Genomic DNA, 13,556 nt, shown 5'->3' with positions numbered 1-13,556 from the left:
CTACACACCTAGTAAACAGAAATTGTCCAAAGTTTATAATCTGCACTACAGTGGGCATAAACAAGGCACTGCTTTAAAACTCAATAAAATAATACTTTTTTTTTTCAGGTTGCTAGAGACCTGTGAGCTGTCTGGATCACTTATGAAAAAGCAGCTCATCTCATGGCAATAAACTGAAAATCTTTATTGGATAGGACGTACCCAATGCCATCATCTCTTCTGAGTTTTTAACTTTTTGACAAACTTAATTTAGATAAGCCCCTTCACAGGCACAGTCAAGACAACTGTGAAACCAGTTCACAAAATATGTTAGCTTACTGACATATTCTATATATGCTGGTCAGTTGTCAGGGATGCCCACTGGTGTAAATAACATGATTTTACTAGGGAGTCTTCCTGAACAGAAGAAACACTGCATGTCAGTTTCCTGGAAAAATAATAACAATCCTAGAAAGAATTATTTTGATTATTTGTTAACAGAACATCAGGTAGATTACAGCCCTTGCTCCTTATTCTAAGTGACAGATTTCAGGTTGAATTCATCCAAACACGTTACATTATCTTGCCCAGAAAGAAGTGTCATTTTGATGGTGTTTACAAAAACGAGAAAAAAAAATCATGTAAAGGAACTGCTGGCATACGCAAGCACAGTAAATTATTAATCTTTTTCATATTGCAGATATCATGAATAACTTTCTTCAAAAATAAAACATTAAGCCAGCCCTTTTACTGTAATAATAAATCAACAGGGGACAAAAACTGTCATAATGGCATAAATGTCCTCCAGCCACCATCACACAACAGCTATTAGAATAATATTTGCTTTGTTTTCTTTATTTGATGCTAGTTCTCAAGTGTGAATGTAGTGTACTGCCCGTAACAACTGACACTGTCAATCTTCAGGCTTCTGTCATCCCATGTGTTATGGCTAGCAGAAGTATTTCATTTGCTGCTACCAGTCACATCAGAAGTTTTAATTGGTGAAGCTCCATTTAATGAAAATAGCAAGCAGTCAACAAGTAGCTTAAGGACTCTCTTCACAGACAAATGCTGTTCATACTAGATAAGATGCTTAGTTCTCCTAACAGCAAAATGGGGCTACTTCAGCATACCTCACAAGCCTTTTTATGGACTACTATCAAGTAAACTCTAAGCAAAGCATATAAGTATCACTTACTAATCCTGATTATCACTTGCTTTACAAACCAGAACACACAACAACTGGAAACAACTCCAGAATCCTACTGCAAACATTTGCTGCTGAACTTCTACAGGGAGGCCTAGCAAGATGTCATGGGCTCCATGTTTGGTTTTATTACAGACTTCCCACAAGATGCTAGTCAAGAGAGTTAAATCTGAGCTTACAGACCACCAGCAGCTACAGCACTTCTTTTTCTGATTCATATCGCTTCAGAGCATGTACTGAATTTTTCAGAGTTTTAAGAACTCTAATCTGTAACTGAGGGTCACAGGCCCTCAGAATACTAACTTCTGAGAAAAGGTAAAGCCAAGCACGTGTAACATCATGCTTCTGTTCATTGAAGCAAACCTAGATCAGCAAGTATCTCCTGTATTTTATCCACAAATCTATCCACTACTCAACTGATGATACCTGAAATTAGTGTAAGAGGTTCTCTTACAAGAATACTGAATACCTTAATGAGCAAACATTTATAGGACATATATTCAGTACCACTATACAGAAAAGATTAAAAATAGAAGGTTCATCCTGAGTCATGTAAAGACAGGTGTTAGACACACACACCTGCACAGCCTGCTGCACAGAAGGTGAGTGGTGACTTGTTCTTCCTTTGTGATCTCATCTCTGTCTGGGCTTGTGTTTTATATGCTTCCAGGACAGAACAATGCTTCCTAAACAACCTGTGACCTACTGACCAACTTCAGTTGCAGCCCAGTAGCAAGCTCCTTTCAATATCGTATTACTACAGATACAGAAGTTCATCCATCATTTTGTCCAAAGAACCAGAAGCCTCTCACACACCTACTAGACAGGTTTTCTTTTGTGGCTAGACATGGTTGAATTTGGCACCTCAGATAAAATGCACCTGTGATGATGCAATTTTTAAACCTCACAGAACAAGCATATCAAATAAGCAATGAGTTCTTGAGGATCAGAAAAAAACCCTCACACCCAGGCTTACACACTGAAACCCAATGTTAAAGAAGAAATAGTAAGAAAACATGAAATGACTGCATGTCTGTAAAAAGAAATAACTAAGATTATGTCAAATATATATCAACTACAAAAGGTGATGTCACATATAAGAACACTCGATCAAAATTTCAGCTAAATGTCGTCAACTGTCCTGAGTTATTCAGACTCAAAGAACTGAGTTTCTCAAAGGCAAAGCTGAAAAAGACAATGAAAACACACAAAGTTAAAGGATCCATCTTAATATGGATAAAATAAAAAGTGTGCAGTGAAACAAAAAGAAATCCGTGTAACACCATATTCCTCTGATTCTCTTGGTCTGGGTTAGGTCTCTCTCCCCAGCTGCTTCAGCCTCCTGACAGTGATCTGTAGCCTGTTTCCAACAGTTTAAATGGTAAATAAGTGACCCCAAGAAGTTCTCTTCAGAGGCAGATCTCTCTACTACCTTCAGTTACTGAAAAGTCTCAAGTTTCCTTGCTTATCTCATTCATGCTGATAAACTACAGAGAAATCATCCAACTTGGCAAATTAAGTAGTCTCAGGTACCAGAAGCAGTCCTATCTGCCAAACTATTTGAAAGAAATGGAGCATGAACACTTGTTTATGAGTCCTTCTTTTGGAAAATAAAGATAATATATATATGATCACTTGACAGGAATAATCTCTGACAAGTTATGAAGTGTTTAAAATCCATTGGTGAACCAATGCCATAAAAATATTTTTAAGTGGCAAAAGTCAGCCCAATGGTCAAAATTTTAAAAAGAGAATAAAAGCCTTCTGAGAAGGAAAGACAAAATGTGTTGATGAAAACTCTTTAAACAAAGGAGATTGCTGTGACTCTATCCAAGTGGTTAGAAGCAACTGAAAGGGAAAGGAGTACCCAGCCTTACAAATACAGGGAAAGCACAAGCTTTTGGCAGTGTTTGCTGCACCCATCTGAATACTGGGGCAAAACTGCTTCTTGCTAAGGTGCTTGTGCAGAGGTGTAGTATTGATCTATCTCAACAATCCTGTTACTGATGAGTGATCATTGTTCTTTCTCTGAGGTTTTTCATGTTCACAGTAGATGATTCCAAGGGGCATGATCCCGCTTCAGTTATCCAGAGACAGGATCAATGTTTGTAGCTGAAAAGATGATGTGGGACTCGCTCTGCTCAATGCTTGAAGGCTTCAGTGATCAGATAGTACTAAATGTGATCTGAACTACAAGTGACAGAAATACAGATTTTTGGAAAGGAGGCATCCTTCACTATGCTGCTGAGATCACTTACACTAAAGTAAGAACAGTGACTCCTCCTAACAGCTCTACCTTAGCTGTTCCAGCTGCTCCTTGACACAAGTTGAAAACCACATGCAGCTGAGACCACTCTCCATGAAACATTTTTGCTACAGAAATTGCTACAAGCAGTTTTCCTTGCTTACCTCTGATAGCAAAAGAAAGCTTCTGTTCTGGGGGGTCTTCAGAAGAAAACTGGTGGGTTAATAATGCTGACCCAGACAAAATTTGGAAGCTTCCTCAAATAAATATTTGGGATGATCATTCAGGGATTTTTATGCCTTTTGCTAAGGCAAAAGCGTAAAGTAATTGGGCTTGAATTTCACTGCTACTCTGGCACAAGCGATAGCTGCTACAAAGGCTGTCTTCCTGAAGAGTTGCCACAGCTATCAGTTTTAAAGGCTGACTTGCAACACTGGACCACTCCCTGAGGGCCAAGTATAGGATCATAGAATGTCTTGAGTTAGGAGGGAACCTAAGGACCATTTATTTCCAAACCCCCTACCATGGACAGGAACACCACCCCTACTAGATCACGTTGCCCAGGGCCCCATCCAACCTGGTTCTGAACACCTCCAGAGATGGGGCATCCACAATTTCTATGGGATTGCCTCATCATCTTCTGAATGAAGAATGTCCTCCTAACATCCAATCTAAATCTCTTCTCTTTTAGTTTAAAACCATTCCCCCTTGTCCTACCATTATCTGTCCAAGTAAAAAGTTTCTCTCAATCTTTTTTTTTTTTTTTTTTTTTATAAACCCACTTTAAATACTGAAAGAGCCCCCTTTCAGTACTTAAATGGACTTAAGTTAGTACTTTACTGAGCTCGCAGTAATCTCTGATGTCAGATCTAAGCCTGACAGATTTTGGAGGCAGAGAAAGACTCACTGCCATGAATGCAAGTTCAGCTCTTAAACTACTACAAATAAAACGGCGTAGCAAAATTCTGTGCTTCTCCTTTCCTTTAGGCCTCTGTCACAGACCACATAAATCAGTGCAACAGAAAGGACTGCTTGCAACTGATCACTCTGAAGACACAGTCCTTGAAGAATGTGGACAACAACAAGGTTGAAAAGTAGTACTTGATAAAAAACGTACTCTCATTTTTTTTCAGGATACCCACTGGATTTGCATTCTGTCACTATGCTCCTTTTCCAAAATGAACTCACTCCTAACAAGAAAATTAATGAGTCCCAGGATGATGCCAAATACTTAAAGAGACAACTAATATGGGGTTTCTCCTGGTTCCTCTTAGGGTTGCAGGCTTAAAATCCATGAGAACTTGTTGATATGTATGTGGTGGTCCCCTAAACAAAGGGAAAAAATATGTATGGATACCTGAAAGCGTATCAAACCGTAACCTGTGAAATATGGCAAGAAGCCTAAAGTTTTAGGTAGTGAACTACAGAATGGCCAAAAAAAAAAGGGGGAAGGAAGAAAAAAAAAGATAAAATCAAAGACATGGGCAAGAGATCAAAAGATAGCTAGCTGTTAAGATGTGAAAAGAGCTATGAGTTAATCTGTAGGTTGGGTCAGCCTCCAGCTCTGTTAAAGTATGTGAAGTAATGAGGCATGAAATCACAACAATGTTATTGGAAGAGCAAAGTCATCCGTGATTGCAAGACTTTGGGTATATGCATCCTTTCAATCTAAGCGTGCCTTTGGATAAGCACTCAAAAGTGTAAGTCTCCAATCTTTTTTAACAGAAATTTGAAAAGTGGGATGGAATTGCCTTGATATTTCTCAGTTTGTCACTGAGAATGGAAAGAAGATTTTTGTACTGCTTTTGTCAAACAAACCTGTAGCCTTGCAAGACAAGTGACAAAATGATTATTTCTAGCTTTGAGGAGTTACAAAATATCAAAACAAGCTATTTTCGGCACTAAAGAACAGTGATTTGACATTTCAGGTTGATATTTACTAATGTGGACTTATTTTGAAAGCATCTTGATAAAAGAGTTTCAAAGTTCTAACAAAGGGTCCTAAATCAGCTTAAATGGGCACAGAAACCAACTTTATAGATTCCATACTCAAAGAATTTGGTTACTCTGTATAACTCATTACTGTGAAATTAGTTTGCAGACTAATGTTATACCAAGATTCTAAAAAAATCTTCATGTGCAACTTTATTTCCTAAAATACATCACATGACACAGACACCTTCCCGTATCCTTACCTCTTGGCCTGAAAGGTAGTATGCTGCTAGAAGACCACCAATGAAGCGAATATTGACCTCAAATACAGACACTTCAGAATTCTGAAACACGAACAAAATGTAAGTAATTAACCAACTCTCTAATCAAAGAAAAAAGGCAAACAGGATGTGAGGAATCTGTCTGAAGTTGTGCCAGGGGAGGTTTAGTTTGGACATTAGGAAGAGTTTCTTCATGGAGAGGGTGGTCAAGCACCAGAATGGGCTGCCCAGGAAAGTGATGAAGTGCTCATACCTGGAGTATTTAAGACATGTATGGACATGGCACTAAGGGCATGGTTTAGTGATGGGACTGAGTAGGCCAGTTTGATAGTTGGACTCGATGATCTTGCAGGTTTTTTCCAACCTAGGTGATTCTATTATTCTATATCCTAAACCAATATACATGTATGGGTTTGTACTGTTTCAATATGTTAAACCATACCAAAATTCCTGTGAATGCTTTCATGACACAATAATAATTCCAGCTCTAGCATCAACTGATTTTTAAAAATCAAATTAGTTTTTCTCCTACTCTCTGATCATATTATCACTACAGAGCACAATTTTAGTTGCTTGAGGACAGTGAGAGAGAAAGCAAGGACTGTACATTTCCATAATGCAGCACTTTTTCTCTTATGTTTAACCATAACTTGGAATCTTCTAGTTTACAGGACGAAGTAGAAGAATAATCAGAGAATTCTTGTAACACATTTTCTTAACATGAATTACCAATGTGCTAATTCAGAGCTTCATTTTAAGATACTCTCCATCAAGGAACAGCCTTTATGTATTCAATGCTGTAACAACAAGAGCTTCTCAGTGGTTTTGCAGTTGAAGAGAAACCACTTTACTGCCTCCCTCTACATTAATGTATTTGGGCTAAATTAACTGGTACATTTTGACTCATTTAATCCAATCTGAAAAACTAAGATGAATTACATAGTTTTACCATCTTTCTGCCTCCCTCTGAGCCCCACTCACTCCTTTGCTTGCTTACATCCCATGTCTATCAAACTTTTATTCATTCAACCCATTAGACACAAATGTTGTTTTATCAAAACACATTGAAATAAAACAGGCTTTCATTTATCCAGAAAATCACTATCACACAGGTTTACCCACCAGTGATTACACCGGTGACATGATATACACCAGTATATCTTTCCTTTAACACTACTTCTATGGAAACTATAGCTGTATCATGCATTTTGCATATATACAAAATATGTATATTTTTCACACCTTATCTCAAAGAGATTATATAAAGATTTCCTCTAACAGTGCTGATGATTACAAGTCTGAAGTTTGAAACACTCCCAAAAATTGTTTTTTAGTAAAAGATATATTTTTATTCAGATACAGATGACACAAGAAAAATACAAACAATGCAGTGTATGATTCTAATTAATACCTATTAAAGTAATGAATCACACAAGGAACAGTACAGTGTATAGTGAAACCAGTCACTTGTATTTCCCAGTAAAAGAATTCAAGAGGAACTTTTTTTTTTTAATCTTTGAACCACATAAGGAAATCACTCAATTCTTGCATATACGAGACAACTTGTTAACCTTCAGAAATGTTTTCTGATACAAAGGAAGCTGTAATTTAACCTCAGTGAGTCATGCAAATTTATTTCACCCAAATCCTAGACTAACTCTACAAATTTCTATAGAGATTTCCTCAAAACAGACAAAAGCTGTGGCTGTAATTTATTCCACCTTCCGTAATGGCACAATCGTGCCAGATGTCTACACCATCTCTGACATATTTGGGGTCTTCAGTTTTATACTGAATAATTATTTGGCACTAACTAAAAAAAGCATAAAGTAGAATTTCTTTCAGGTTTGCCAGACAGGAAATGTATGAAACAAAACAAAAAAAATTGCCAATAAATCCTTTCTGAAATGTAGGATTTAATATAAGAATAACAAAAAACATCTGCTCAGTTCTGACTGTATACCAACGTTTCATTTTGTCTCGGGAGAAATTCTCTTTCACAACTCAGTTATTTCCAGCTATTATGAGCTAGTAAACTCTTATTTTCCTGCAGTCGTTTCCTCTGTAGAGGCCTTGTAGTTTCTCACTGACCACCTTCCTTTTCTTCCACTTATAAATTGTGCTTTGAAAATATGTATTTAATCATAATTGAAGAGTTAAAGGTGTTCTTTTTTAATATTAAGCTAGAAATGGAACACTTCACTTAAGTTTGCATATGAACTTCTGATACTTTTAATCACAAGTTTTTTAAACTCCAGCTACAAGACTTCTTCCCCTCCATCAGAACACCATGAAGAGGACTAGAGAAATATTAGGACAAGTTCTACTCACCACACTGAAATCAAGATTTTTGTCAATCCACTCTTGTCCTTCTCTGAATTCATCATGAAGCCCCATGATATAAAGAGTATCCAGTGCATCTACTATGGTAGCACCCATTTGTGAGTTTCCTACACACAAAAATAAAGATTTGTATTACAACTGATTATTTCATTAATTTTTCTGAGCATCACAAGCACGAGAAAATATCCCAAGCAGGAGCAAAGCATAGTTACTAGAAGATGACAGTATAATGAATAGTCCAATTGAGCAAGGAATAAGCAGCTACATAAGAGGATTGTATCTTTTTCAAAGCTTAAGTCCTTTGACGTAGTTTGGAATCTGTTGAGAAAAGATGACTAAAGACAGAAAAAAAAAACCTTACCTGCTTTCGTAACCCGAATATGAGAAACTCTCCTTTGGCACAAGAAAGGGACAGAAAGACATTCAGCTTCAAAAAACTATTAGGAATTCTAGTACAGAAGAGTTTAAAAACAAACCCACAAAAACAAGATAAAACAATTGGTAAACAAGATAAAACAATCCATGCAGTGATGCACTGCATTTCCCAACATTTACTACTGAGCATGCCCCTAAGAGCCACATCCAACCTTTCCTTAAACACCCCCAGGGACGGTGACTCCACCACCTCGCTGGGCAACTCATCCCAATGCTTAACTACTCCTTATGAGAAGAAATTTCTCGTAATTTCCAACCTGAACCTCCCCTAGCACTACTTGTGGTCATTCCTTCTTGTCCTGTTGCTAGTTATCTGTGAGAAGAGGCTGACACCCAGCTCCTCACACCTTACTTTCAGATAGCTGTAGAGAGCAATAAGGTCTTCCCTGAGGCTCCTCTTCTCCAGACTAAACAACCCCAGTGCCTTCAGCCACTCCTCATAGGACTTGTGTTCCAGGCCCTTCACCAGCTTCGTAGCCCTTCTGTGGACATGCTCCAGGGCCTCAATGTCCTTCTTGTAGTGAGGGGCCCAAAACTGAACACAGTACTTGGGGTGTGGCCTCACCAGAGCTGAGTACACTGGGACAATCACCTCCCTGGTCCTGCTGGCTACACTATTCCTGATACAAGCCAGGATGCCGTTGGCCTTCTTGACCACCTGGGCACACTGTCGGCTCATGTTCAGGTGAGCATCAACCAGCACCCCCAGATCATTTTCCTCTTCACAGCTTTCCAGACACTCTGCTCCAAGCCCATAGCAATGCATAGGGTTGTTGCGGCCAAAGTGCAGGACCTGGCACTTAGCCATGTTGAACCTCATCTCATTGGCCTCTGCCCATTGATCCAACCTGTCCAGGTCCCTCTGCAGGGCCTTCCTACCCTCTGGCAAAAGAAGACAAACAACACGCGACAACCTCTTTACGCCACCCCAACCCACTTACTAGGCAGAGGTCTTTCTTTCTGGAGGAATGCAAGATAATTAGGTATGCATGGATTTATTTATTTTCACAGAGTGTATAAAACTTCCTAGACAGTAACAAAATAGCCAAGTGTCATTGTATTATGTCATATGTTATATGTCAAGTGTCATTGTACCAGTATTCTATGAAGGGTACAATAACTATATGATTAGCAATCTTATGACAATACTACATTAAAAATTTAACCCAATTTTATTTTGTTAATATGCTTTTCATCCATAATTGAATTTCTACAGGGCAGTGTTGCTGCTTGCTTGTTTCTATTGATTCATTCCTGCATTTCATGTATTTAGGGATTATTTATTTATTTATTTTACCTCAAGCATTACAATAACTTAATTGATTCATCACATCCATAGTAATTCTTTTAAATATCTACAACTGATACTTGTATGCACATTTAATTCCATTTGCAGGAATTTCATTCTCTGAATAATGAAAATTAAACACAACAGTCTTGATCAGAAGGTAATTGCCAACTAATTTCTTCAAAAATAGATGTGCTACTGTTTTAATGAATTTGAATGAACCAGATATGTAAAGCAGTGGTGCATTAAGAGTATTCATGTATAGATAAGGATACACTACCTCTCTTAAGATTAATTAGAAGACATATCCTTTCACAAGTTGGCTAACAGGCACACCTATACTCTCAGGAGTGAAATTAATTCAGTAGAGTGCATAAGTACTGCAAGGCTTAACACCTCCAGCTCAGTTCTGGATTCCACTGCTTGCAATAGGGTGTTGCTTTGAGGAAAACAACAGCATGCACTTAGCTTTGTACCTTTTCATAAGCCTAATATGACCAGTTACCTAATTTTGCACTTCACAAACACACCAATCAGACCACAACACAAGGACTGATTTCAGTATTACCTGACGAGGTATTTCTGATGTAAAGTTAGAATGTGTTATACCGCTATGGCACTCAAAGTAATTTCTGTACTGTTACTTAAACCACAATGAAAACAATTTTCAAATACACAAGGTGTTTGAGTGAATAGGGATACAATGACAACCTGTTTCACAGAAGACCCTCTAGCATTGTTTGCAGTCACAAAAACACACACAGTCCAACAGAACAAAGCAAACTTCTCAGCATTTTTCCCCAAGAGTCAATTAAACGGATAGGTTCATACTCGGAGCATCTTCTGGGCCACTCTCCAACAGCTTCTTCAGGCTCACTCTTGTGCTACCTGTTTGACTCTTTCCTCTTTTATGTCTATCCTTCCTAGACCCACAAACATCCAGCAAAACATTACTGATAAAAGCCACTGTTACTCATACATGCCACTTCCCTGAGCAGTGACAGGTGCCTGTTTCTGAGATGCAGATCAGTATGGTTATAGCTTTTGGTTTACAAATGACAGCTCAATCATTTCTTAAAATGGTCGCTTAAGAACAGCATTTACATCCAAAGACATAGATTCATTTCTCTTCTTTTAAGTAGGCTGCTATTTCACCCAAATTTGGTTTATTTTTCCTTTTTCTTCTTACATATAGCATGTTCTTAAGTAACAAATCCTGACTCCTCACCAGCATATCATTCCTGAGGAAGACTAAGAAGAGCACTCTGGTTTTTAAGCCTTTTGAGCTGAACACAATTCCAAAAGTCAAGAGATGACAGAAGACATGTTGCAACAGATTCTCTACCCAGTCTTCTTCTGTTTAAGTGTCAATCAGGCAGCACAAAGCAAGCTAATTCCACTCTTGTGCACCCCTTTCAACAAGAGGTAGGAGTCCAAAATGTGAAGCTCATTCCCAGAAGTCTTGTATCTACAAGAACAGAGGGTACATCTGGGCATAAAAACATATCCTTTGACAAGGTGGCCACCAGGCATACATGTAACTCTCAGAAAATTAATTCAGTGCAGTGCATAAGGCTTAACACCTTCAGCCCAGTGCCAAATTCCATTACAGAGAATAACAATCTTAACATAACAACTTCACTGCCCTATGTTTCAAGATAGGTTCAACCAAAAACTATTTATGGGCAATGCCATGGTGGGTAAGAGATTCAAATTAATAAATTGCTTTCAGCTTCTCTCTCGGAGGACTCCAGATGTCTCTGTGTAGATGTCATTCTTAACTTGATCCAAAATACAAAAAGCTTCTGCTGAATTCATAGAATCATAGTGCTGTGGTTCATAACCTAATCAGAATAGGCAATGATGCTGTTACAGCTATCTTCTTCTATATTAAAATGCATTGCTGTACCAGCAAGGCAGCAACTGAAATCTGAAGCAGGAAGAGTTCAAAGATCACTGGTCTATACTAGGGTCACACACAGCACTATAGGAAAGATAGACTACAATGGATAGGCAGCTATAATTCCCCACTCCTGATGCTGATTCAAACCATTCAGCATAAACTCTCAAAAGTAAGTCATTTTCCATTCATAACACAGTATGGGTTTTTTGTTTGTGTGTTTTTAAAATTTCATAGCCATGATAAGATTCATAAATTTTGCCTTAAAGGACAAGGGGATAGTCATGGACTTAAATTGCATGTGTTATTTGAAAAGTAATACAGCACACGATAAACAATGAGATAACAGTTAAGAGGAGTATAGAATGCCTACTAACACTTTAACCAATATGATATGTTATTGCTCCTGATACAGAGAGAGCAGATGTCTCATTATGGTTAAAAAAGCTATAAAACAATTAAGTCATAATAGAACATAACACTTTCCCTAGCTGAAGGCACTCCTCCCAGGGTCCACCTCTGTTCAATACAAAGGCTCATTGGTCACGTTGCATAAGATAGTAACTGATTCCAAAAGGGCTCCGTTTTACAAATGTCAGATTAGGAAATTTCCTCTTCATATAATTACAGTTCTAGTTGATTGAGCTCAAAATTTAATGAAGTTTGCCTAATGAATGCAATACTCGTTCTTCTAAATAAAACAGAACATCCATCATGAGCTAATGGAAGGAACTGAGCAGCAAAATAGCTCAACTATTAACAAAATTATGCACACTCATTAAGCAAGAATATTATTTGAAAGGACTGCAAAATAGTAAGTCAGGTTTATATTTAGATAGACTTCAGTTTCCTGAGATTAGACAAATAATTCCTTGGTCTGACAGCACATGAATCCAGAGTCTGAAATACCTAGCAAATGATATGACTATCTGTAAGCAGCAGGGCCATTAAAAGAAAATTGGTCTTCCACTTCTTTCCTCTAAAATTCTTTCAATATGCTGAAGTGCTAGGTGAAGAACTGCTTTACTTGCACTTTTTAAAGTCTCACAAGAGACTATCGAAGTATTGAGGGAAAAAAAATATCTTGTCATGTGTTCCATGACAAAAGAAATATGAAGACAGTAAGTAGCCCATTTTCATTCTACCATAAGGTTAAATATAGAGATTTATAAAGTTTGATACTAGCTACAGAACTGCTTAGTGTATTTATTATGCAGAAGCCAAGAAGACTGTGAGCATTGAGGTACTAGAGAAAACGAACAAGCTGTTCTGATGAATTATGATCACAGAATACCTCAAAATTTGAGACATTGCCACATTATATAAATAAGGAACAAAACAATAAATCTTTTGACAGCAAAACTTCGGTAATGCACTCTGAGTTGAAAAGCAATCATCAAGCAGGTACTTCACAGTAACTTTGATTATTTGACCTGTCATCCACATCTATTCTTTTCTTAAACACATATACACCACACACAAATCTTGTTACTGGAAAACATTTTTGTGAGGGCTTTTATTAGCCTGAGTTGAGGGCTGAGCAGCTATACTGGGTCTGGCTGGAATGGAGTAAGTTTATTTCATAGCAGCCATATGGTTCTGTGTTTTGTATTTGTGACTGAAACAGAGTTGATAACACAACCAGAGTTTTGGCTACTGCTGCGCAGTCTTTGCAGAGCATTGAGGCTTTATGATTTTTCCTATTCTGCCCCTGCCAGTCGGTAAGCCAGATATGGGCAAGAGGCTGGGATGAACAGAAATGGGACAGCTGACCCAAGCTGACTCAATGGACAGTCCATACTGTATAACATCATGCTTAGCAATAAAAAGTAAGTGCAAAGGAGGGAGGAAGAGGCAGACAGACATTCCTTTTTCTTCACTTATCAAACAATTTTTATATTGTCACAAGGGCTTTCTTGCTTTTGGTCTTCCAACTCTCCCCAGTT

General features: G+C 37.9%; 1 protein-coding gene across 2 annotated transcripts in view; it reads right to left on the bottom strand.

The window, feature by feature from the left end:
- Positions 1 to 13,556, bottom strand: part of MAN1A2 (mannosidase alpha class 1A member 2) — a 134,741-nt gene that overhangs the window by 60,389 nt on the left and 60,796 nt on the right. For both annotated transcript variants that reach the window (XM_035314375.1, XM_035314382.1), the window contains exons 4-5: positions 7,976 to 8,094; positions 5,627 to 5,707 (exon numbers count right to left, since the gene is read on the bottom strand). In XM_035314375.1, the coding sequence (XP_035170266.1) occupies positions 5,627 to 5,707; positions 7,976 to 8,094 (200 nt within the window). The remainder of the gene's footprint in view (positions 1 to 5,626; positions 5,708 to 7,975; positions 8,095 to 13,556) is intronic.

This window comes from Oxyura jamaicensis, chromosome 1, assembly GCF_011077185.1.
Source record: "Oxyura jamaicensis isolate SHBP4307 breed ruddy duck chromosome 1, BPBGC_Ojam_1.0, whole genome shotgun sequence".
NCBI lineage: Eukaryota > Metazoa > Chordata > Aves > Anseriformes > Anatidae > Oxyura > Oxyura jamaicensis.
This window is presented reverse-complemented; position numbering and strand designations above follow the sequence as displayed.